This window comes from Bos grunniens, chromosome 8 (assembly GCF_055505025.1).
Source record: "Bos grunniens cultivar Pamir isolate PY7600 chromosome 8, Bosgru_T2T1.0, whole genome shotgun sequence".
NCBI lineage: Eukaryota > Metazoa > Chordata > Mammalia > Artiodactyla > Bovidae > Bos > Bos grunniens.
This window is the reverse complement of record NC_141172.1, coordinates 74,379,440-74,401,963: the sequence shown is the minus strand read 5'-3', so window position 1 is coordinate 74,401,963 and position 22,524 is coordinate 74,379,440. Positions and strand designations below refer to the sequence as shown.

The window sequence follows — 22,524 nt, the reverse complement described above, 5'->3', positions numbered from 1 at the left end:
AACTTGCTGGTTTTCAGTTGGCGAGTGAACCATACTGCCCACACCTGCCCTGCGCCCCCATCTCCCCCCAGCCAGCACGAGAACCACACTCAAGCCCTTAGACCTTTCTCATAGGGCTCAAACATCCTGGGTCGGAGTGCCTGACTGTTTCTTCCCCAGGAAGTATTAATGGCTATGCCTGTGAAGCTTCTGGGTTGGTCCTCTCCCTGCTAGGGGGTGGCATGACTGCTCGCACCCCTCTGCCCCCATCAAAGCCCCCTGCCACAGGGAGTCTGTTGGCAAGCTTCCTCCTGCCAGCAGAGGGAACTTGGGGCTGGTGATCAGTGAGTCCCTTTGCAAATAGGATCAGCAGCATAATTTGTGAGGCTCCATGCATGATGAAAACGCAGGGCCCCTTGTTCAAAAACTATTGAGAATTTCAAGACTTGGACAGTCTTGGCTCATTAAACAATAAATGGGCCAGCAGGGTCCCGTGTTCATGAAGCCCACCTGGTTTGGCTGGGTCTCAAGTGGATGGGGACAATATTTACTTCAAGTCTGGGACTCAAAGAGCCAGGGAGGCCTTCTAAGTTTCCAAATGAATGTTCTGTACCTCCCTAAGAACATGTTTCTGTTTCCTGCACTCTAGCAGGTCTGCCAAAGGACCACCAGGTCACTGTAGTGGTTTGGGAAGCCATCATTTTATACTCTCTGTGTTGCATCACAGCATCCCTCTCCGTCACACCCCTGATATTTCTGATGCTGTTAAATGGAGCCGGAGGAGTGGCACATATGAAAAATTAACGTTCAACCGGGCAGCGGAACTGTGAGGTTTTATTTGGGAGTAGGGACCAGGCAAAATCACTACAGATGGTGACTGCAGCCATGAAATTAAAAGACGCTTACTCCTTGGAAGGAAAGTTATGACCAACCTAGATAGCATATTCAAAAGCAGAGACATTACTTTGCCAACAAAAGTTCGTCTAGTCAAGGCTATGGTTTTTCCTGTGGTCATGTACGGATGTGAGAGTTGGACTGTGAAGAAGGCTGAGTGCCGAAGAATTGATGCTTTTGAACTGTGGTGTTGGAGAAGACTCTTGAGAGTCCCTTGGACTGCAAGGAGATCCAACCAGTCCATTCTGAAGGAGATCAGCCCTGGGATTTCTTTGGAAGGAATGATGCTAAAGCTGAAACTCTAGTACGTTGGCCACCTCATGTGAAGAGTTGACTCATTGGAAAAGACTCTGATGCTGGGAGGGATTGGGGGCAGGAGGAGAAGGGGATGACAGAGGATGAGATGGCTGGATGGCATCACTGACTCGATGGACGTGAGTCTGAGTGAACTCTGGAAGTTGGTGACGGACAGGGAGGCCTGGTGTGCTGCGATTCATGGGGTCGCAAAGAGTCGGACACGATTGAGCGACTGATCTGATCTGATCTGAGGGACCAGGCAGGGGCGCGGAGCATCCCTCCACTCCTGCGGAGCTGGGCGCTCGCCGTGCATGTTAACTCAGGCTCTCCCCTTCTGGGGCGCCGTGCTCCGGCTCTGAGCCCCTTGGGTGCGACCCCGCGCCCCAGCGTCTGTCTCCGCCCGAGCCTTTCGCGGTGCCAAAGCGCCCCCCTATGCCCCGCGCCGGGTGCTGCACCTCACCCACCTCCCCAAATGCCCACCCCCTGTATCTCCGCCCGCTTCCCGCGCCGGCTTCCGGAAAGCTCTCGGTGCTTTCTACGGCATTCTTTGGGCGTCCTGCAGGTTTGGAGCCATTCCCAAAGTGGGTGTATACGCAGCGGAGCGCTATAAACACGGGAGCCTCACCGTGCAGTGCACGCGGCGTCGCCGGAAGCTTGTGGGCGGCGCTGACGGGTGAGAAGTCCCCACTCTTCCAGTCCCCTGTGCAGCCCCGCCGCCGGGAAGACAAGCGTACGGCTGGGGGTGGGGGGCCGCCAGGCGAGGAGAGGATGATCGCTGGTAGTCCCCGGGCTGTCAGAGGGGGCGCTTTGGGTGGAGTCGGAAGATCCAGGGAAGGGAAGTGGCTGGAGCCCCATCGCCAGGGAACCGAGTTGGGGACCGAAAATTGTGGGGTCGGCGTACAGGCAGGGACTCGGGAGCCTCTTTGTTTATGAACTCCAATCACAATTCTGTGGGGTAAACAGGATAGATGTTAGTGAACCTCCTTTTGTGAAGATGGGGAAACTGACATTTGGAGAACTGACGCTGCTGCTGGAGTGGCAGAGCTGCTTCCTAAAGCACCAGAGTACATCAGAGAAACGTCACACAACCTCCATCAGGTTTCAGACATCTGATTCAAACTGTCACATCTTATAAATGAAAATCTGGAAGGATAAACAGAAAGAAAAATCTCCAAAGATAAACAGAAAACAGGTATCAGAATTGCGATTAGAACCCAAGTCTTGACCTTTCAGAATTTCTGGACCTATTGAAAAAAGAAGCTGATTATTACTATTTAAGAGTGGGGTTAGGAATTAAAGAGTAAGTACTGGTATTGTAACAGGATGCTTTTGAGACTTCGTTATAATAATAGTTGGAAATTACAGACAATTTAAAAGATCAGCCATGTGGGATGGCAAAATAAGGTACACCAGATAAGAGACTATTACACAGCTGCAAAACTGTGCTTTTAGAGTGTATTTGAAGATAGTGGATGTAAAGGATCCAATTCTATGCAAATGCACGGAAAAGAGGAGAGATACCACAGTGCTAATGGTTGCCTCTGGAAGGTGTGAATTACTGGCAATTGTTTTGTTTTTCTTTTTGATTGAGTTTGCTATATTTTGGGATGGAGTAGGAGAGGAGCTTGGGCTTTGAACCTTGCAGCTTACTCCGCGTGACAGTGTCTTCCCCATGGCTTCCTCTGGGGAAAGGAGAGCCTTTGAGAGGCTTGTTTAATCAGAGCAGTTGGCAACCAGGTGCCCTAGTCTGAAGATGGGAGGGGAGGGGAGGGGAGTCGGTGCAAAGGGAGGGCAATTTGGCTGCACAGCCACTGTTCCCGTACTGCCCTTGGGCTAGTGTCAATATCATCTGCATGTGTGTTAGCACAGTAGTCTCGGAATCAGAATCTAGTGTGGTAACAAGACTCCCGGCTACTTCCCAGATACTTTAAAGGAGTCAGCAGCAGGGAGGGACCACAGGTGGCCTCTGTGTGCCTGCTTCCTTTCCTCTGTCCCTCTCTACGTGCCACCTCCTCCCACTTCCCCAAAAGATACTGTGCCAGTGCCCACAACTGGTCCTACGTCTATTTTTGAAGGAGTCAGAATTTGCAAAGATGACATAAGACCCTTGTGTTTACAGAACACATTCACATCTCTGAGATCTGTATTACGTCCATTTTACAGATGGAGAAACTGAGGCTCAGATATCAGTGACTTGGTGTCAAGGAAAGAACACTGGGCTGGGGGATTGGGAGGGCTGGGTTCTCATCCTGGGGTTGCCACCAGCTTGTTGCAGGCCTTGGGGAGCCCCAGCCTGTTTCTGGGTTCTGCCTTACCTCTGAGGTGATTGGATGGGAGACAGGTCCCTGTCCCAGCTCTCAGCTCCATGACTCCCATGGTCCCCAGGCTCCTGATGGGAGATCCTGTACTGACCCCTGGGTTTCCGGACTCCTCATCCAGCGCTCCTGCCTTTGGCTTCCCTGAGTCTCTTTTCTTCAGGACCCAATGCCCTGTCTTCCAGTCACAGCCTATTTCAAAGGCTGGGGTATGATTTCTACAAAGCCTTCACTTATGGGGGAGGAGTGCTCTGCTGGAGGGGTGTTTCTCTCTGGCTTTCTCTCTCTGGCATGACAAAGCCTCTGTCTGTGCTCCAGGTGTTTCAGGCCTCAGTGAGCAGCAGGGGCAGTGTCTGGCAGACCTGAACTAGCACCTTGGCTTAGCTGCCCACCCACCATCTCTGCAGAGGGCAGTGACCCGCTCTCCTCTCCCACGCTACTCTACTCAGGGACCACAGCCCAGCTGCCTTACTAATTGTGTCTCAGGAGAGACTTGCCTTATTCATTTTCTCCCAAGGGTCCCAGTGGACCTGTGGAGGAGCTGAGAACGGCTTCAGGGTGTGCATCGTTTCAGGAAGGGGAGAGCCCCTTCCCGTTCTTGTTAGGATGAAGTGGGTAAGTTCAGATGAGCAGTTGTGAGGAGGAGGGGTGCGGGATGGGAGAGGGATGCAGGGAGAGGGATTTTTGTTTTGCAACAACTTCAGCTTTGGGGAAAGGATCCATTGTGTAAGACCAGCTGGTCCAGGGCTCAGGGCAGCTAGTCAAGTGATGGTGGGAGGACCTTGGGAGGTGCCCTGCTGTGGGCTTAGAGGGACCAGCCAAGTGAAAGGGACCTGGTGGAGCAGAGAAGCGCTGCTCCCAGCAGGACTTCTTCTGGGGAGGCTCCTTCCCCCCCCACAGTGCCACACCCCACCAATCCCTTTGGCCTTGCCCCTCCCTCTCTATACTCCCTGAAGACCACTGTCCTCCTCGCCTCACTCTACTCCCATCCATGCCTCCTGCCTCGAGTCTCACACTGGGGATGATAAATGGACTTATTTCCCTGTGTCGACCCAGAGGGTCTGAGGCTATCACTGCTTCAGGCCCTTGAAAAGCACTTTTGGGAGGTGTTGAGGCTTGGTTGGGGAATGGTGCTGTGGTTGATTGGTGATGCCGACAGCAGGGGACTGGATGTGTTCAGGGCTGCAGTCCCCACTTTAGGGGGATGTGAGAGGCTGGATGAGTGACCCAAGAGAGGTGTTTTCAGAGTTGAGTTTGTTGAGATAGACGCCTTCTCTGGATGCAGAAATCTCATGTGTCTTTTGCAGGCATAGTCAGCTATGATGGGAAGAGAAGAAGGAAGGGGAGGGGAGGGGAGGAAGAGGAGGAAGAGGGGAGGAGGAGGAGCAGGAGGAGGGTGGCTTGGACCCGAGTCCAGTGGTTCCAACTCCAGATCCTTATTTCTTCTGTATTAGGCCGCTTTCCTGGGGTTCTTCCCGGTACCCCGCTGCCTCCACTTTCTTTTGAAAGTGCCCAGTGGCAAGAGTGATCCTTTCTTGTCAAGTCCCTGGGATGTGAGCTGAGGGCATAGTGGAGGGCCAGGCCTCAGCAGGGCTCCAGGAAAGCAGGCAGCAGGCTGGGCTGGACACAGCGGGCTGTCTAGCTATTACCATGACAGTCCCCTATTCTCTCCAAACAGAGGCTTGCTGGGATTCCAGAATTGGAGAAGGAGGCAAGCTGAAGACTCTCCTGCTGTTGATGGGGCTGCTGCTCAGCTGGGAGAGTGGCCGGGCAATCTCGGGCAAAGAGCTCCGGGATAAGTGACCGGTCATGCCCTTCTGTCAGTGCCGGGGACCAGCCCCAGCTGATCCAGGGTATTCGAAGGAGAGACGGCCTAGGCGACTATTTATATGCTAATTAGAGATATAAAGAATAATAGAATGAGGATAGCTCAGTAGGAAAATTCAGTGGAGAAAAGAGGCTGAGTAGCTTGGTTTACGCGGGAGACCGATAAAACTTCAAGACAAGAAGTTTGCACCACTTACGTAGGCCGCAGGCGCCCTCTCGAATAGCGGAGGGTGCCTCACCCTAGACACCTTCTCGAGTGGGTCTTAGAAGCCCAGGCATAATTAGTAAGCGTGGTGGGTTCCGCGCTCCAGATGGAGACTCAGCTGGAAGTTAAAGGGAAGAATGACATGGGGAGACCAAACGTTGGTGAACAAGGCCTGTAGCTTTATTTTTAACAGGGGCTTTTATACCCTAAGTTACACATAGAGGATAATAGGGGATGCAAAGTCAGCAGTCTTTGATTCTTATCAAAAACCAGGGTTTCTTTCCTGCAAATTTATCGTATACAAATGGTTTAGGTGATTTACATCATCTTCTGGCCAGAAGGCCTACTAACATTTTATGACTCTTGACAAGGACTTATCAACAAAGACTTATTTTCTCTAAGAGTAATTATTTTAAGGTTTGGCGCCATCTTCCAAAGATAAAATTACATTCCTATAGGGCGGATGTGTAATGGGTTTACAACAAAGGAAAGAATTTATTACCTTAAGGGTCTAAAGTTACTAACACCAAGGCCACTACTTATTTTTTCTACATACCCACTATTAATTAATACACATTCAAGGATACAATTCAGGGGATGTGAAAACTTGGCAACAAGCATTGACTCATCAATGAAATCCTTTACTAGTTTATTCTGACAGTTTTTAACTCTCTCAGAGGCTCTAAGCTATTTGAATATCTTAAGCTTCCCGTGCCTCTGGAGGCTAGGAGACTGTAAACAATCGTATGCATAGCTGCAGGAGTCCGGGTAAACTTGTCAGGCGAGTTAGAGAGCCATCTGAGGGGTTTGGATTTAAACACTCCTAATTGCCCAGGAACTTTATTAATTGGAGCTGTAAGTTAACTCTTTGACAGAGAGAGCGAGATGGTGGTAGGGGACAGCCCCCAGTAGAGTCAGAGGTGAGAGCACAAAGCAACACAGTAGGCAGACTCTGGTTTTTTTGGGGGGTAGATGCTCGAGAATATCCAGGCGGACTCCTGAGGCTCGATCCCGCCTTTGCGTATGCCGAGCCTCCTTCCTCATGACCTTTGTCACGAGTGGAATGCCTCACCGGCTCCCGGCATGTCAGGACCCCAAGGGTCAGAGCCCATCTCTGACCTGTGCATGAGGTCTGGTTTGCTCTGCCTGGGTCCTTCTCTGAGCTCCCTGTTGCTAGTCAAGGCTCTTTGTGGTCAGGTTGGCTTCCAGGCACTTTCAAGTGGACCCCAAGCCCTTTCTGGATCTTGTATCTCATCTGGCTGTTCTCTTCCCATTCAGCTTGGCCCAGTACCCACACAGCTCCCCCTGAAGCTCCATGAAGCCTGGACCATTGGGGCCTCTGTGGACTTCCCCCTTGAGTTTCCATAACGCTTACTACCTGTGTCTGCCACCTTTCCACCTACAAAACCAATGCTCTGGGTTCAGGAAAGAGAAAATATAATTCATTAGGAGGGCTTATCATCCTTCAGAGCCCAGCTTTTGGTTCCCCTCTTCTGCTAGGTCCTTCCTGACACCCATCTTCCCTCTGCTCCACTCTTGTCCTGCGAGCTGACCAACTCTCTGGGGTAGTAGTTAGAAAACCAAATGTTGAGATCAGAGTTGGGTGGGAGTCTATCTCCACCCTCCCAGCTGTATAACTGTGGGTGAGTATCTTGATCTCATTATGATTCTTCATCCTCATTTATGCAATGAGGTGAAGGCAGTGTTGAGAGTCTTAGATAAAATGCATATGAAGCATCCAGCACGGTGCCTGGCCCAGGATAAGCACCAGAGAAGCGTGGGCTATTACTTTTAGTACTTTAGTAACATTGTCTCATCATATTTGTCAAACGATGTGGTATGTCTGATCAGTCTCCTTGTGTGATGGTGTAATTAAGTCACCTCGGTGTCCCTGTCACCTGACACCATGCATTGGAACAAAGACGAAGTTCAGATGTTTGCTTAAACTGCTTTCCAGAAAGGACTGTATCCAAAAGGATACTATTTTATATTTTGATGCTTAAACATCAAATTATGCTTCCAGGATTTTTTTTTTTTTTCCTTGAACATTTTCTTCTGCAGTTAGTTAGGCTGCTCCTCCAGAGCCCCAGGGGCAGACTGGGTTATTTCTCTGGGTGTGTCTGCTCCAGTGTTTGCATTTCTGAGCAGCTGGGTAATTGATTCTCAGGCCCTGGGTCTTTAGTGCGCCCTGGAGATGGAACCTGGAATGGAACCTGTGTCAGAGTGAAGCTGGGACCCTGAAGGCTGCTTGCCAGGGGGACCCCAGCCATGGCAGCCCCTAGATCCACTGGCCTTTCTGACCCTTTCAAATGGTTCCAGGATTGTATTCCCACCACCACCCACTCACATCATCCACCTCTCTGCCCTTTTCCTGCAGAAATGTCCACCGAGGGGAGTAAGTATGTGAATAAAGAAATTTAAAATGCCCTCAAGGAGGTGAAACAGATAAAGACCCAAATAGAACAAACCAACGAAGAGCGCAAATTACTGCACAGCTCCCTAGAGGAAGCCAAGAAGAAGAAAGAGGTAAGGAAGAGCTCCGTGGCCCCAACCTTGATCCTCTGTGCTGGAGGGAGGGAGTGGCCCTTGCTCCTCCAGGTGCCCTGCCAGGTTGCCATGGTGACCTGCCCTCCTTCCTCCCCCACTGTGTCATCTGATACCAGGGGCTGTGGTTAACAAATAGGGAAGGTTTATTTGCTTTTGAAAGCTTCAAGAGATGAGATTTTGGATCTGGTTTCGTTACAAGCCTGCTGCCAGATTCATTTCAATAGATTTTTCTAAACCCCGATTGTGTGCAGGCTCCAACGTCGGCTTTGGGTAGGGTCTGTCACTGTCACGGGTTAGAAGGGGAATGGCACCCTACCTTCAGGAAGCTTATCTAGTGTGGGTAATACCTTTGGGGGTATAGCAGGCACACACTGTATTGCCCACATCTGAGTTCTGGACTACTTTGTAAGGAGACACCTAAGTCCAACAGTGAGCATACACAACTAAGCCACTGTCATTCGACAAACAGCTTATTTGTGCTGTGCTCAGTCCCTCAGTTGTGTCCAACTCTTTGAGACCCCATGGACTGTAGCCCGCCAAGCTCCTCTGTCCATGGGATTCTCCAGGCAAGAATACTGGAGCATGTGGCCATTTCCTCTTCCAGGGGATCTTTCTGATCCAGGGATCAAACGCACGTCTCTTAAATGTCTCTTGCACTGGCAGGCGTGTTCTTACCATTACCGCCACCTGGGAAGCCCAGCTTATTTAAAAAATCAATAGTCTTTGTCAGGGAATCCTCAAATTCTACGCTGATTGCTACCCTACCCCTAATGACAGAGATGCTGAGATGCAGCCTATGGTCCCTGATGTGTGGGGTGAAATCATTATAAAGACTCAGAGAAGTTCTGTGGTAAAGAAACACATGTAACTTCATTTAACCCAAGTGCTTTCCAAATCCAATTGACCAGGGAATCCATTTATTTTTTTCCTGATAGCTTGGAGCACAATTTCATGGTAGCCACTTGAAGAAATGTTGGCCTGGGTGCAGCTCTAACTTTCTCTGAAACTTAATGCCCTTTCTTGGTATGAGTAGAAATTCCCGCCATGCTATGAGAAACCTCCTAGACTCCACGGAGATGTGGCAAGTCTTGTTCTTGAATGTTTGTTTCTCACTGGAATATCTTGTTTCTCACTGGAATTTAATATTTGACAATCCAGGTTCTATAAAGCACATCATGTTTGGAGAAAGACTTCATGACTTCTCAGTTGAGAAATATGAGAACTGGAAAGAAAGGAACTGCCTGTGACTTGGCCTCATAGAAGGTGTGGTGGCCTTCCCCATTTGGGAGCAAGAGGCAGTGGACACAGACCAGGGGACAGGGGACATGGAGCAGGAGAAGATTTCACATGGCTCCTCCTGCTCAGACATTCCTAGTGCAGCTTCATCTGGGGGTATAGATGGTCTACTTCATTCTTTGAAGAGTAAAACACTTATTTTTCAAGATTTTAATATAGAAAAGCAGAAGAAAAGTTTTTCCATAATCCTTTTACTTTAGGACAATTCCTTAGGTATCTAAGGATACCTACGTTTGATCTATTTCTTACTATTTTTTCTCCTCTGTACTTTTTGGACAGTGGCTGTACTCAAACTCATTAATTTTTTAACATGAGAAATGCTTATTATAATATTTAACACTTATTACAAACATCCTTGGTAATGCTGTCCTAGCTACCATTTGTAGGTAGTACTATTTCCTTAACTTGTCCCCTAGTTTTGAACATCTGAGTTAACTCCAGTTTTTTTTTTTTTTTGCCATTTATGAATATTGTAAAAAATATCTTCAGGCATACAGATTTTTCCTTGATTGCAGGAATTCCTTGGGATAGATTCCTGCAGAATTACTGGATCAAATGTCATGGTCATGTTAGAGACTTTTGGTAGCAGGTGTGATTTTGATTTCAGAAACTTACCTATTCCCATGGCATGCTGCAGACTGTGGTTGCCATAGAAAAATAAGATTCAAGGAAGCTTTGGAAGATGATATTTAAATTCCTGAAGTTGAGAGTATAAAGTGGGGTATTTAGTGAGAAGGGGGAAGTCTTGGGGTAAAGACATTAGGTGCAGCATCAGAGAAAGATGTCTAGATGGGCTCTAGTGGCCAGAAAGGACTAACGAGCAGGATGAAGATGGGAGGATGTTTAAAACCAGATGAGAAGGGACATCCTGGTGGCAAATGTGGGAACTTGTGAGCCAGAGCAGGATGGAAATAAGCACCCATGTGCCAGGTTGGGCAGAGTTAGGGGTGGGCACCCATGCCTGCTTCAGGAAGGGGAAGCCCGTGGTTTCTGTGGCTAAGCCAGCCTGTGTCATCCCCCAGAACCCCCTGAATGACACCAGGGATTCCGAAACCAAGCTGAAAGCATCCCAGGGGGTGTGCAATAAGACCACGACGGCCCTCTGGGACGAGTGTAAGCCCTGCCTGAAGCAGATCTGCATGAAGTTCTATGCTCCTGTGTGCAGAAGCGACTCAGGACTGGTTGGCCACCAGGTGACAAGGCGCCCTGCCCCTTCAGCACAGCATGTCTCGGGCAGGGGAATGAGAACTGAATATGCTTCTTTGATTCTGCACCGAGTTCCAAGTGTGGGGATTTCCCTACCAAGGGGTTCTCCCACACCAGCCGGGTGCCCTGCAGTTCAACTCAAGTCGGACCCCATCTACCTAGAGACAACATCAGACCCCACAGCTTCAGGGCTCAGTCCCACAAGTCTGCCCCACCACTCCCACCCCCGATTTCAACCGCCAATCATGAATCCAGGTGGTCACCTGTGCTTCTGACTGGCTGGCTGTAGATTAGAGTGTTCCATGACCGCTTCCTTTTATTGTTGTTGAGTCATTAAGTCATGTCCAACTCTTTCCAACCCCATGGACTGTAGCCTGACAGGCTCCTCTGTCCATGGGATTCCCCAGGCAAGAATACTGGAGTGAGTTGCCATTTCTTTCTCCCAGGGATCTTCCTGACCCAGGCATCAAACCCATATCTCTTACACTGCAAGTGGAACCCAGCATCCCCTTGGGTTCAATTAATTTGTTCAAGAAGCCCACAGAACCCCGGGAAAACATTTTACATACTAGATAATCAATTTATTATTAAAGGATATATCTTGGGTTATATCTGGACCACTGGGGAAGTCTTCCCCAGTGGTCCAGAGGTTAAGTATCTACCTTGCAGTGCAGGGAACATGAGTTCGAACCCTGCTTGGGGAACTAGGATCCCAGTGCCACAGGGCAGTTAAGCCTGTGTACCGCAATGAAAGATCCCGCGTGACACAACTAAGGCCTGACACAACCAGAGATAAATTTTAAAAATCAAAAATAAGTAAAATCATTTTTAAAAAAGCCACCAATGGGTGACTAGCCCATTGGTCATCCATTAAAAAAAGTAATAAAAATAAAAGGGTATAAGTCAAGAACAGCCAGATGGAAGAGATGCCCAGAAAAAGGGATGGGGAGGGCTGGGGAGCCTTCATGTCCTCTCTGAGTCAGCAGGCTCTTGTGTCTCATTGGTGCATGTGTTCATCAACCCAGAAGCTTCCCAACCCATCCTTTTGGATTTCATAGAGGCTTCGTTACAGAGGCACGGTTGATTAAATCATTGACCATTGGTCATTGATTTAATCTCCAGCCTCTCTCTCCCCTCCCTAGAAATCAGGGGCTGGAGCTAAAAGTTCTAACCCTTTAATCATGTAGTTGGCTCTCCCATCAATCAGCCCCCATCCTTCAGATCAGATCAGTCACTCAGTCGTGTCTGACTCTTTGCAACCCTATGAATCGCAGCACGCCAGGCCTCCCTGTCCATCACCAACTCCCGGAGTTCACTCAGACTCATGTCCATCGAGTCAGTGATGCCATCCAGCCATCTCATCCTCTGTCATCCCCTTCTCCTCTTGCCCCCAATCCCTCCCAGCATCAGAGTCTTTTCCAATGAGTAAACTTTTCACATGAGGTGGCCAAAGTACTGGAGTTTCAGCTTTAGCATCATTCCTTCCAAAGAAATCCCAGGGCTGATCTCCTTCAGAATGGACTGGTTGGATCTCCTTGCAGTCCAAGGACTCTCAAGAGTCTTCTCCAACACCACAGTTCAAAAGCATCAGTTCTTCGGCGCTCAGCCTTCTTCACAGTCCAACTCTCACATCCATACATGACCACAGGAAAAACCATAGCCTTGACTAGACGAACCTTTGTTGGCAAAGTAATGTCTCTGCTTTTGAATATGCTATCTAGGTTGGTCATAACTTTCCTTCCAAGGAGTAAGCGTCTTTTAATTTCATGGCTGCAGTCACCATCTGTAGTGATTTTGGAGCCCAGAAAAATAAAGTCTTGACACTGTTTCCACTGTTTCCCCATCTATTTCCCATGAAGTGATGGGACCGGATGCCATGATCTTAGTTTTCTGAATGTTGAGCTTTAAGCCAACTTTTTCACTCTCCATTTTCATCTTCATCAAGAGGCTTTTTAGTTTCTCTTCACTTTCTGCCATAAGGGTGGTGTCATCTGTATATCTGAGGTTATTGATATTTCTCCCGGCAATCTTGATTCCAGCTTGTGTTTCTTCCAGTCCAGCGTTTCTCATGATGTACTCTGCATAGAAGTTAAATAAACAGGGTGACAATATACAGCCTTGACGTACTCCTTTTCCTATTTGGAACCAGTCAGTTGTTCCATGTCCAGTTCTAACTGTTGCTTCCTGACCTGCATACAGATTTCTCAAGAGGCAGATCAGGTGGTCTGGTATTCCCATCTCTTTCAGAATTTTCCACAGTTTATTGTGATCCACACAGTCAAAGGCTTTGGCATAGTCAATAAAGCAGAAATAGATGTTTTTCTGGAACTCTCTTGCTTTTTCCATGATCCAGCGGATGTTGGCAATTTGATCTCTAGTTCCTCTGCCTTTTCTAAAACCAGCTTGAACATCAGGAAGTTCAGAAACTTTCAAAAAGTTACTTCCCTAACAAAGCAAAGACAGCTTGATTGCTCTTATCATGGGAAATTCCAAGAGATTTAGGACCTCCTTGTCAGGAACCAGACCATATATATGTTTCTTACGATAAATCACAGTATCACAGCTTCATTTCACATGCCATTTGCAACTGATTAGTTCTGGCTGCATTGGAGCCCAGAGTGTCGTGATCTATTGGTAATGTCTGCTATGAGTGAGAACAGCTCAGCTGTTCGTGGCTATAACCTTAGGGTCTGGTAGAGAATGGGCACACAGTGAGTAGTATCTTTTGAATGAATGAACTCTAACATGGACATGAAAAGCCAAAACTTTTAGAAGTGTCTTCTTTCAGTGAATCAGTAGACCCTGGTTGGCCAACCCCATCTCCTAAATGCTACAGTTTGACTGGCACTGGGGCTTGGCTTGTAATGGATTGGAAATACAGGAGGGTATTGGCTTGAATGGGCCTCCCTGGCGGCTCAGTGGTGAAGAACCCACCTTCCAGTGCAGGAGACATGGGTTCAATCCCTGGGTCAGGAAGATCCCCTGGATAAGGAAATGGCAACCCACTCCAGTATTCTTGCCTGGAGAATCCCATGGACAGCAGGAACCTGGCGGGCTACAGTCCATGGGGTCACAAAAGAGTCAGACATGACTTAGCGGCTAAATGACAAATTGACTTGAATAAGCATTTACTGCATATCTTAAGGTCGGGGGTGGGGCACCCTGTGTTATAAGGAGGTTCCAAGGTGAATCTTACTCCTGCCTTCAAGGGGCTTGCTGCCTGGCGAGGGGGAGAGAAATGAGCCAGACAGAATGCAGAGCAAAGCAGGTTATAATGCCAAAGAGAAGTATGGACGGATCAGAAAATGTGGAGGTGGGAGAGGTGTCAGCAGGTGGCAATGGTGAGAGGGAGGCCATACCCAGCTCAGGGGGCCCTGGGAACCACCTCCTGGTCCTGCTGCAGGGAGTCCCACTGCTGACCCAAGCCTGTGTCTTTCTGCAGGCAGACAGCCAGATGCCAACCTGCTCTGCCTGCAGAACCATCTCAAAGGGCCAGACAGTGGTGTGGAAGGGCTCAGAGAGATGGGGCGGCCCATGTTGCTCCGTGTGACTTCCCTTGTGTGTCCCCAGAAAACAGTGACCGCACTGTGTGCAAGGAGATCCGCCACAACTCCACGGGATGCCTGTGGATGAAGGAGCAGTGCGAGAAGTGCCAGGAGATCTTGGAAGTGGGTGAGTCGGAGACCCCTGGTCTCCTGTGTCCTCAGGTTCCCAGCACCTCCCTGGGGCTGCCTTTAGGGCGTCAAGCGGATAGGAGTTCAAACGCCAACTCTGCTACCTTCCAGCTGTGGCTCTTGGTGGGAGAGGGGTCCTTTGCTTGGTTCTGCCTGGATCCCCATCTGGGGTCGAGGGTTAGGATGCAGAGTCGTCCGCAAAGTTGGGAGACAGAATACAAAGTATTGGGTTGGCCAAAAAGTTTATTCAGGCTTTTCCATAACATCTTGTAGAAAAACCTGAAGAACTTTATGGCCAACCCAATACTTACCGCATCAGTTCATGGTTAACAGGCTGACTGTAGGAGGGGCAGCCGTGCTTTCTAAAAAGCTGTCATCCTGTGACTTCCTCCAGTTAGTCTGTCCCCAAGGGCCAAACCCAGTAGACATCCTCATTTTGGGCTGCAGACGATGAAAATTTAGATAGCATGTTGTTGTTACTGTTGTTTTGTCACTAAGTCGTGTCCAACTCTTTGCAACCCTGCGGACTATATAGCCCGCCAGGCTCCTCTGTCTGTGGGATTTCCAAGACGAGAATACTGCAGTGGGTTGCCATTTCCTACTCCAAAGGATCTTCCCGACCCAGGGATTGAATTCGAGTCTCCTGCATTGGCAGGCGGATTCTTTACCACTGAGCCATTGAGGAAACCCTTCGACAGTGTGAACTCTGTTAAACTCTTGCCAAGTGTTTGTTACTGAACACTCTTCTTCTACACACTTCATATTTACTCTGCTCCCTTGGATAACTGGGGTGGCTACTTATCTTACAGAGGAGGAGACTGAGTTAGAGAAGGTTCAGTGACCTGCTCAGGATTACAGGACACCCCTCCTGTGGGGTGTTTGGAGTGTGTTCCCCACCAGTGCTGCTGTGTTCTCTGCCCTGAACATACAGGACTCTCCTTGTGGTACCTGCACTTCCTGACCACCTTCCTTGTGGTTGGTTGGTCCCTGAGGCAAAGGAAATAGCTCTCTTCTGCTGTTGCTCTCTGTTTTATCTGGGAACTGAATTCTTCCTACTTGGAGGTAACAGCTATAAAAGCAGAGACACACTTCCTGGCTCACAGAAGTTTATGCTCGGAAGGAAAGAGTTAATTATCCCCACCCCCACCCCAAGTGGATCGATCCTGTGGCTTTGATCTTAATTCTTTTGGGTGCCTGGGCAGGCCTTCAGAGTCTGGTTAAATATTCCTAATCTCAGTGCTGTGATTTTAGAAGCCACTGCAAAAGTACAAGTGCTATATGAGGCTGATCTATGAAGAAGTGAGGTGAGTCCACAAGCACGCCTCTTGGGTTTAGCCCATAAAATATCATAGGTAGGAAACCGTAAATCACACAGTATCTCGCAGTGAGAAAGTCACCTTAGGGCCAGAAGAAGAGACCTACTGATGCCCAAGCTCAGATTGGTGCCCCTGGTACTGATCTTAACCGTCACTGATCACAACTTCCTGAAACACTTCTTTTCTACACTGAGGAAGATTTATGACTTCTTATCTAAAGTGCTTGCAACCTTTGGAGCGTGTGCTGCCTGGGACCTCCAGACTGAACTTTTGCAATTTCCATTCTCCTGGCATTTTGGACCAGATCATTCTTTTTTTTTTTTATGATAGGTTTCATCATTTTTTAATATTTATTTTTAAAAAATATTTATTTATGTATTTGGCTGCTTAGGGTCTTAGCTGTGGCCTGTGTGACCCTCACTGTGTCATGTATTGCAGTGGGTGGGTTCAGTTGTTGCCGCGTGCAATGTGGGATCCTAGTTCCCCAACCAGAGATCAAACCCATGACCCTGCATTGCAAGGCAGATTCTCAACCACTGGACCCCCAGGGAAGTCCCTAGACCAGATCATTCTCTGTGATGGGGGCTTCCCTGTGCACTCTAAGGTGTTTCATAGCATCTCTGGCCTCCAGTAACCTCCCATCCCCTACCCTGCCAGTTGTGACAACCAAAAGTGTTTTCAGACCTTGTCAAATATCCATGGGGACAGCACTGTCCCAGGTGAGAGCCACTGCTCTAGACTTCATCCCGGTTCTCAATGACTGTCCTTATTTTCAATGACTCTCTGGCACAAAGAGTTAAGGTTAGTCATTGTACATATTTCTCAACCCAGGTTATTGTTCATAATCCTATGTCTTGCTCCACCTGATGTTTTATTTTAATTTAATAGAAATGATTAAAGGGCTTCCGTCATAGCTCAGTCTGTAAAGAATCTGCCTGCAACTCAGGAGACCCTGGTTCTATTCCTGGGTCAGGAAGATTCCCTGGAGAAGGGCATGGCAATTCACTCCACTATTCTTGCCTGGAGAATCCCATGGACAGAGGAACCTGGTGGGCTACATACAGTCCATAAGGTTGAAAAGAGTTTCACATGACTTAGTGACTAAACCGAAACCAATAGAAATGATTACAACCAGCATGATGAAGCGTGCAAAGAACTCCTCCTTTTCCCTGACTTGCTTGAGTTTCATGTGCTCTTTTGGGGATATTTTTCAACAATTAAGGGAGAGAAAAACAGTAGTTTTTAAAGAGAGAGCGCGTTGTTTCCAACCCCTGTCTACCTGACCACCTGCAGTGGGTGGGGTGGGGGGGAGTGGGGGGAGCAAAAGCAATGAACTTCCCTACTCTCTGGTGAGCTTGGCAGCCAGCCACACTGGGCAGATGGGCAAACCTGGACCCCCTCACTTCCTGTGTGCTTGTGGTCCGAGGATCCTGGCTGGCTCTTCTGCTAGCCAGGTTCTTGGGGCCAGAATTTCCAACTCTGTATATATAGGCAAACTTGGAGAACTTGGGAGAGCCACAGACTCAATAGGAAGAGCCCAAGTTTAGGAGTTAAAGCCTTGAGTTCACCATCCTGACCTCCCAAATAATTCATCCTATGACTTTAGGCAAATGATTTAGCTCTGTGCTCCTCAGTTTCATTGTTGGACGTCAGAATACATCAGACTATTAGAGATCACCACTACCCAGAGCGTTCGGTGATGCCTGGGGCATAGCAGTACCACGCAAATGGCAGCTACAGGTAATGTCCACCATTTCCGGAAATGACTCCTGTGGGGACGGGGGCAGCAAGAGGAGCTCCTGGTCTTTGCACACGGAGCCCTGAAGTCCATGCTTCTTGAGGTGTGGACAATGCCCCTCCTTGCCAATCTCCAGGGAGGCAGGATCTTGCACCCAAAGAGAAATCAGTGATGTTACTGAAACAATTTAGTTCAGCTGACACTGTCTCCCAGAGCAAGACTTTTTTGATGAAGATAGTATGTGCTGATTCACACTCAGGGCAAGCTCTCTGCTTTGTCTTGGGCTGACAGCAAACACACGGTGGAAAGACGGTGCTCAGAGTAGCTCTGCCTTAGGTACTGGCTGTGTGACCCGATTGCCATTTGTCTTCATCCCTGTTGAGCTCTCCCTTCACATTCCTGTCATTTGTTTGTGTTCTTTCCATCTCTGGGCAGACTGTTCTGCCAGCAACCCGACTCAGACGCTGCTGCGTCAGCAGCTGAACGAGTCCCTGCAGCTGGCGGAGAAGTTCAGCAGGCTGTACAACCAGCTGCTCCAGTCCTACCAGCAGAAGCTGCTCAACACGTCAGCCCTGCTCAAGCAGCTGAACGAGCAGTTCACCTGGGTGTCCCAACTGGCCAACCTCACGCAGAACGATGACCAGTACCATCTGCAGGTCTCCATGGTTAGTCTGTGCTGGCCACACATGGCAGCTGCACTCATGGTGCAGTCTGGAGGTCGCATGGTCCTCCCCCAGGGGTGAAACGGGATCAAGATGTTCACGGGGGCATGTCTGCTTTGATGGAGCACTTGTCCTACTGCAGGAAGCAAACACTCAGGCACAGCGGTACACGGAGACCTCATTGCCTGATGAGGCGGAGTGTCACGATCCTATTTTATTGGCTAGGTTCAACAGCTTACCCAGCATCTCCTACCTGAGGGGTGATCACCCAGGTGTTTGAACCTGTCTGCCTGGCCGCAGAGCTCTTTCCAGAGAGCTGCCCTGTCCCACGTAGGATGCCTCATGAACTGGCCCATTGTTCTCCTCCAGTGATAAGCAGCATCACTCTAGTACCAGAAAACGTTTCTTTTTCTCTCCCTGATTCCTTTTCTACCACTGTCTGGCTGGCTGCTGCCCAAAGGAAGCATGGCAGCTGGGAAACCATGTTTTACTTGGTGGGGCTCCCCCTGGGATGGTACTTCATGGAAGGCATTTACCCCCCAAAAGTAGTGTCTCTGAGGGCATTTCCATTCACCAAGTTGTCTAGTTGTGGAGGTTAGGGAAAAGCAAAGGGGTCCACAGATCCGAATGAAGCCTTACTTTAGTTGCCAGCTGAGTCTGGGTTGACCGTCTTCCCCACCCCCTTGTTACCTTTTCTCCTTCCAAGTGAATGCTCCGACCCCAGCATTCCATCTGGCCTCACCAAGGTGGCTGTGAAGCTCTTCAACTCCTTTCCCATCACCGTGACAGTCCCGCAGGAAGTCTCCAGTCCTGACTTTATGGAGAACGAGGTGGAGAAAGCGCTGCAGCGCTACCGCCAGAGGAGCCCATGAGTGTGCGCCCCCCAGCCCCACCTGGGGCCCTCTGGGGCGAACAGTTCCCTGGGGGTCCAAAACACAGGGCAGAGGCATCACTGGAGCTACAGCCAGAGCCCACGCGGGAAGTTGGAAAGCTACTCGGAATTTTTTTCTTTCTTTGGAGGATGTTCTTTCTGGGTTGATGAGGATCAAAGTGTTGGTTGCTGCTTCTCAGTGATTATCAGCCCTCACCTCCCCCTCCCCTGTTTCTTTTTCAGGGAGGAGTGAGGCGTGAAAGTTGCTTTTCTAAGTATGGGGGCATCTGCACCCACTTGCCCCTGAGATGAGCTTCAGGCCCCTCTAGAGAGTTCTGCACATCACCAGGTGACCAGGCCTGGGCTCGAGGCCCTCCTGACCCCACCAGCCTCTCTTTCCTCTGAACTCCTCTGAAACGCACTGATGCCTGTGTTTGCTGATCACGGGAGGAGCTTGCTCACATGCCACTAACTCAATAAATTGCCTTGTAATCTGAATGCTTTGCTGTGTCTTTTTTTGTTTGTTTGTTTGTTTGGCTGCGCCCTGAGGCATGTGGGATCAACACTGTTGTTGTTGATTAGTCGCTCAGTCTCTATTGATCCCTATTACGACCTATGTCCTGTAGCCCACCAGGCTACTCTGTCCATGGAATTCTCCAGGCAAGAATATTGGAGTGACTAACCATTCCCTTCTCCTGGGGATCTTCCTGACCCAGGGATCAAACCCACATCTCCTGCACTGGCAGGCGGGTTCTTTATCGTTGAGCCACCAGGGAAGCCCCTTTTAGTTCACTGACTAGGGATCCAGCCCGCACTCCCAGCATTGCAAGTGTGGCGTCTTAACCACTGGACCACCAGGGAAGTCCTGGTGTGTCCACCTTAGGCTGGTTGTTTTGTTTGTTTTAACCCCGGAAGGTCTTCATTTGAATGTGGGAAAAAAAGAGAAGAGAAAAACCAATGGCTAAGATGGTATAGTCTCATATAGTTGAGAATAAAAGGAGTGGGATGATGAAGTTGGTCCAGTTCAAGGGTTTCCTGCTTTTAGGAAGAGATGTGCTCAGCAGCCAGCTAAAGCATATTTCTAAAAAACGAACCTTTTCCATTTTCTTATAAAGTGGATACTTACTATGATTGGGGTGAGGATGATCTCCCGAAGGAATACATTGAAAATTAGGGTGCGTAAGGGGTAAAAATAAGGCATACTGGTTATTTTGATATATAATTGATATTTTCCTTCTGGAAAATGTACTCCTCCCCAAAAAACAAAAGGAAGTAATTTTCTTTTAGTTGTGAGAGCTTGGCATCCCTGTGAAACCTTGACTGTGGTATTGCTTGTTTACTGTCTGTTCTATACTACCTTTATATCTTTCCCCCAACCTTAAGAATTTCTCCTCTGCCTGGGTTTTTCCTGATAACTATTCATCCCTCCGGGCTTCCCAGGTGCCTCAGTGGTAGAGAATCCACCTGCAATGCAGGAGACACTAGTTCAATCCCTGGGTTGGGATAAACAGGAGAGGGTGAGATGTATGGAAAGAGTACCATGGAAGCTTACATTACCATATGTAAAATAGATAGCAACGGGAATTTGCTGTATGGCTCAGGAAACTCAAACAGGGGCTCTGTGTCAACCTTAGAGGGGTGGGATGGGGCGGGAGATGGAGGGAGTTTCAAACGAGGGGGGGTTTATGTATACCCATGGCTGATTCATGTTGAGGTTTGACAGAAAAATAACAAAATTTTAAAATTTTAAAAATTTCGCCCCTCTGAAATATAGCTGGTCTGCAGTACCTCCAGATTGCCAGCAGGTGGCACTGACTAACTGCGACACTTCTCTCCACATTAAGAAGCCTTTCCATTTATAAATCTTCTCTAAAGAATCCTGTTCATCAAACATACATCAAAGGGAAATGAAAACCATCTGGATGCACCCCAGGTCTGTAACAAGATCCACATGTAAATTAAAAGCTTAAAATATTCTTAGTTTACTATTCCTTTTCTCTCTTAAGTTATAAGCACACTTGCCACACACGACAATGTCTATTAGCTTATGTCCATAGAAGCTAGTACTTTAGTATTGCTACCAAGGAAATTCAGAGGAAGGTAAGTGTGTGTGATTCACTTAAAGATATACATTAATTAGGGTTATGGTTCAGAAGACATTTGCTAAAATGACCATATTGTAAATTATATATTACATTAATGTCACTTACTACATTTCACAAGTTATTTTCTGTCTTCCACTATGCTGCTGGATGTTGGAAGTCACTATACCCAGTTGTTGCTTCTTTTTATGCAACTCCCTTTAAATTCTAGACTTGCCCCTTAAAAGACAGAGACTAGGACTTCCCTGGTGGTCCAGTGGTTAAGAATTTTTTCTGCCAATGTGGGGAACATGGGTTTGATCCCTGGTCTGGGAAGATCCTGCATGCCATGGGGCAGCTAAGCCTATACACCACAACTACTGAGCCCACGCGCCTAGAACCTGTGCTCTGCAACAAGAGAAGCCACCACAATTAAAAACTCATGCACCACAACTGCTTGCCCTAACTAGAGAAAGCCCACATGCAGCAATGAAGACCCTGCGCAGCCCAAAATACTACCTGATGCAAAGAGCCGACTCGTTGGAAAAGACCCTGATGCTGGGAAAGACTGAGGGCAGGAGGAGAGGGGGGCGACAAAGGATGAGATGGTTGGATGGTATGACCGACTCAATGGACATGAATTTGAGCAAAATCTGGGAGATAGTGAAGGATGGGGAAGCCTGGCATGCTGCAGTCCATGGGATTCGAAAGTAGACACAACTGAGCAACTGAACAACAATAAAAGCACCCCCAAAAAGAGAGAGAGCCTGAAGCTGACTCTGAGTTTCATCGGATGCCCCTTTCCCCTTCCTGTTTCCCTCTTTGCACAGTGACCTGGTTTGAGGGTCCTTGGATGTCCCTCCGTCCCTGATAGAAATCCCAGCCCGAGGCCCCAGAAAGCCCTGAGGCAGGAGATGAAGTCACCAAGGTACTAGATGAGACAGGGTGGGGATCTTCCAGCTGGGGGTCTGTGGATAATGGGCCCTTGGTTTCTAGCTTCTAGGATCCTTGTGGCAGAGAGGGAGCAGGGCTTGATGTTCTGAGAAGAGAGGGCTTGACCTCTGCTTAGTGGAGGTGGGGACGGGGTGCGGAATCACGAAGCCTGCTGTCAGACTCTGCATGCCACTTGACTGTCTTCTGCCAGAAACCTATGATTGGATAACGTCTCTGATGACCATGATGTGAAATGACACCAGAGTTGTGCAGCGTGCAGCCTGGGCAACTGTTACTAGGAACCCTGGACCAACCACAATTCTCTAATCCCTGGGCCAATTATTTTGTGTGATCCCATCAGTTCCCCACAGTTACCCTCAGGGCAGTGGTTATTTCCTCCACAGCATAAAAGCTGCTGGGAGTGGTGGGGGGAGCTTTCACTTGAGAAGTGCCTCGAGGGAAGAAGACCCCGCCCCAGTTCCTTGTGGCCCACAGAGGCTATAGGAGACCCGGGGTTGCGGCCCTACCCTGTGAAGTAGCAGAGAATAGGGGAGTGGTGGGAGCCAAGAAGCCCTCCAAAAGGATGCAGAGAGCGAGAGCGCGCCACCAAGTGGTGGAGGTGGGGATGACAGTCACTCAGCTCAGGACTCCCCAGCCTCCTGGCATCGTCTCTCCTGGGGTTA

General features: G+C 48.8%; 1 protein-coding gene across 9 annotated transcripts; it reads left to right on the top strand.

Annotated features, from left to right (window-relative positions):
• Positions 1–1,545: 1,545 nt before the first annotated feature.
• LOC147367434 (clusterin-like) lies at positions 1,546–19,325 on the top strand. Of its 9 annotated transcripts, none has more exons than XM_086416561.1 (6): positions 1,649–1,843; positions 7,895–8,043; positions 14,137–14,238; positions 17,163–17,296; positions 17,730–17,959; positions 19,071–19,325. In XM_086416561.1, exons 4-6 carry the CDS (start codon positions 17,284–17,286, stop codon positions 19,137–19,139), a joined length of 312 nt encoding a protein of 103 aa, XP_086272687.1. In that variant the 5' UTR covers positions 1,649–1,843; positions 7,895–8,043; positions 14,137–14,238; positions 17,163–17,283; the 3' UTR covers positions 19,140–19,325. The 9 variants fall into 9 exon arrangements, 8 of the variants coding, with proteins under 8 accessions (XP_086272683.1, XP_086272687.1, XP_086272685.1 ...); XM_086416562.1 differs by having other exon boundaries at positions 1,833–2,362; XM_086416564.1 differs by lacking the exons at positions 1,649–1,843; positions 7,895–8,043 and adding exons at positions 9,221–9,327; positions 10,383–10,553.
• Positions 19,326–22,524: the final 3,199 nt, after the last annotated feature.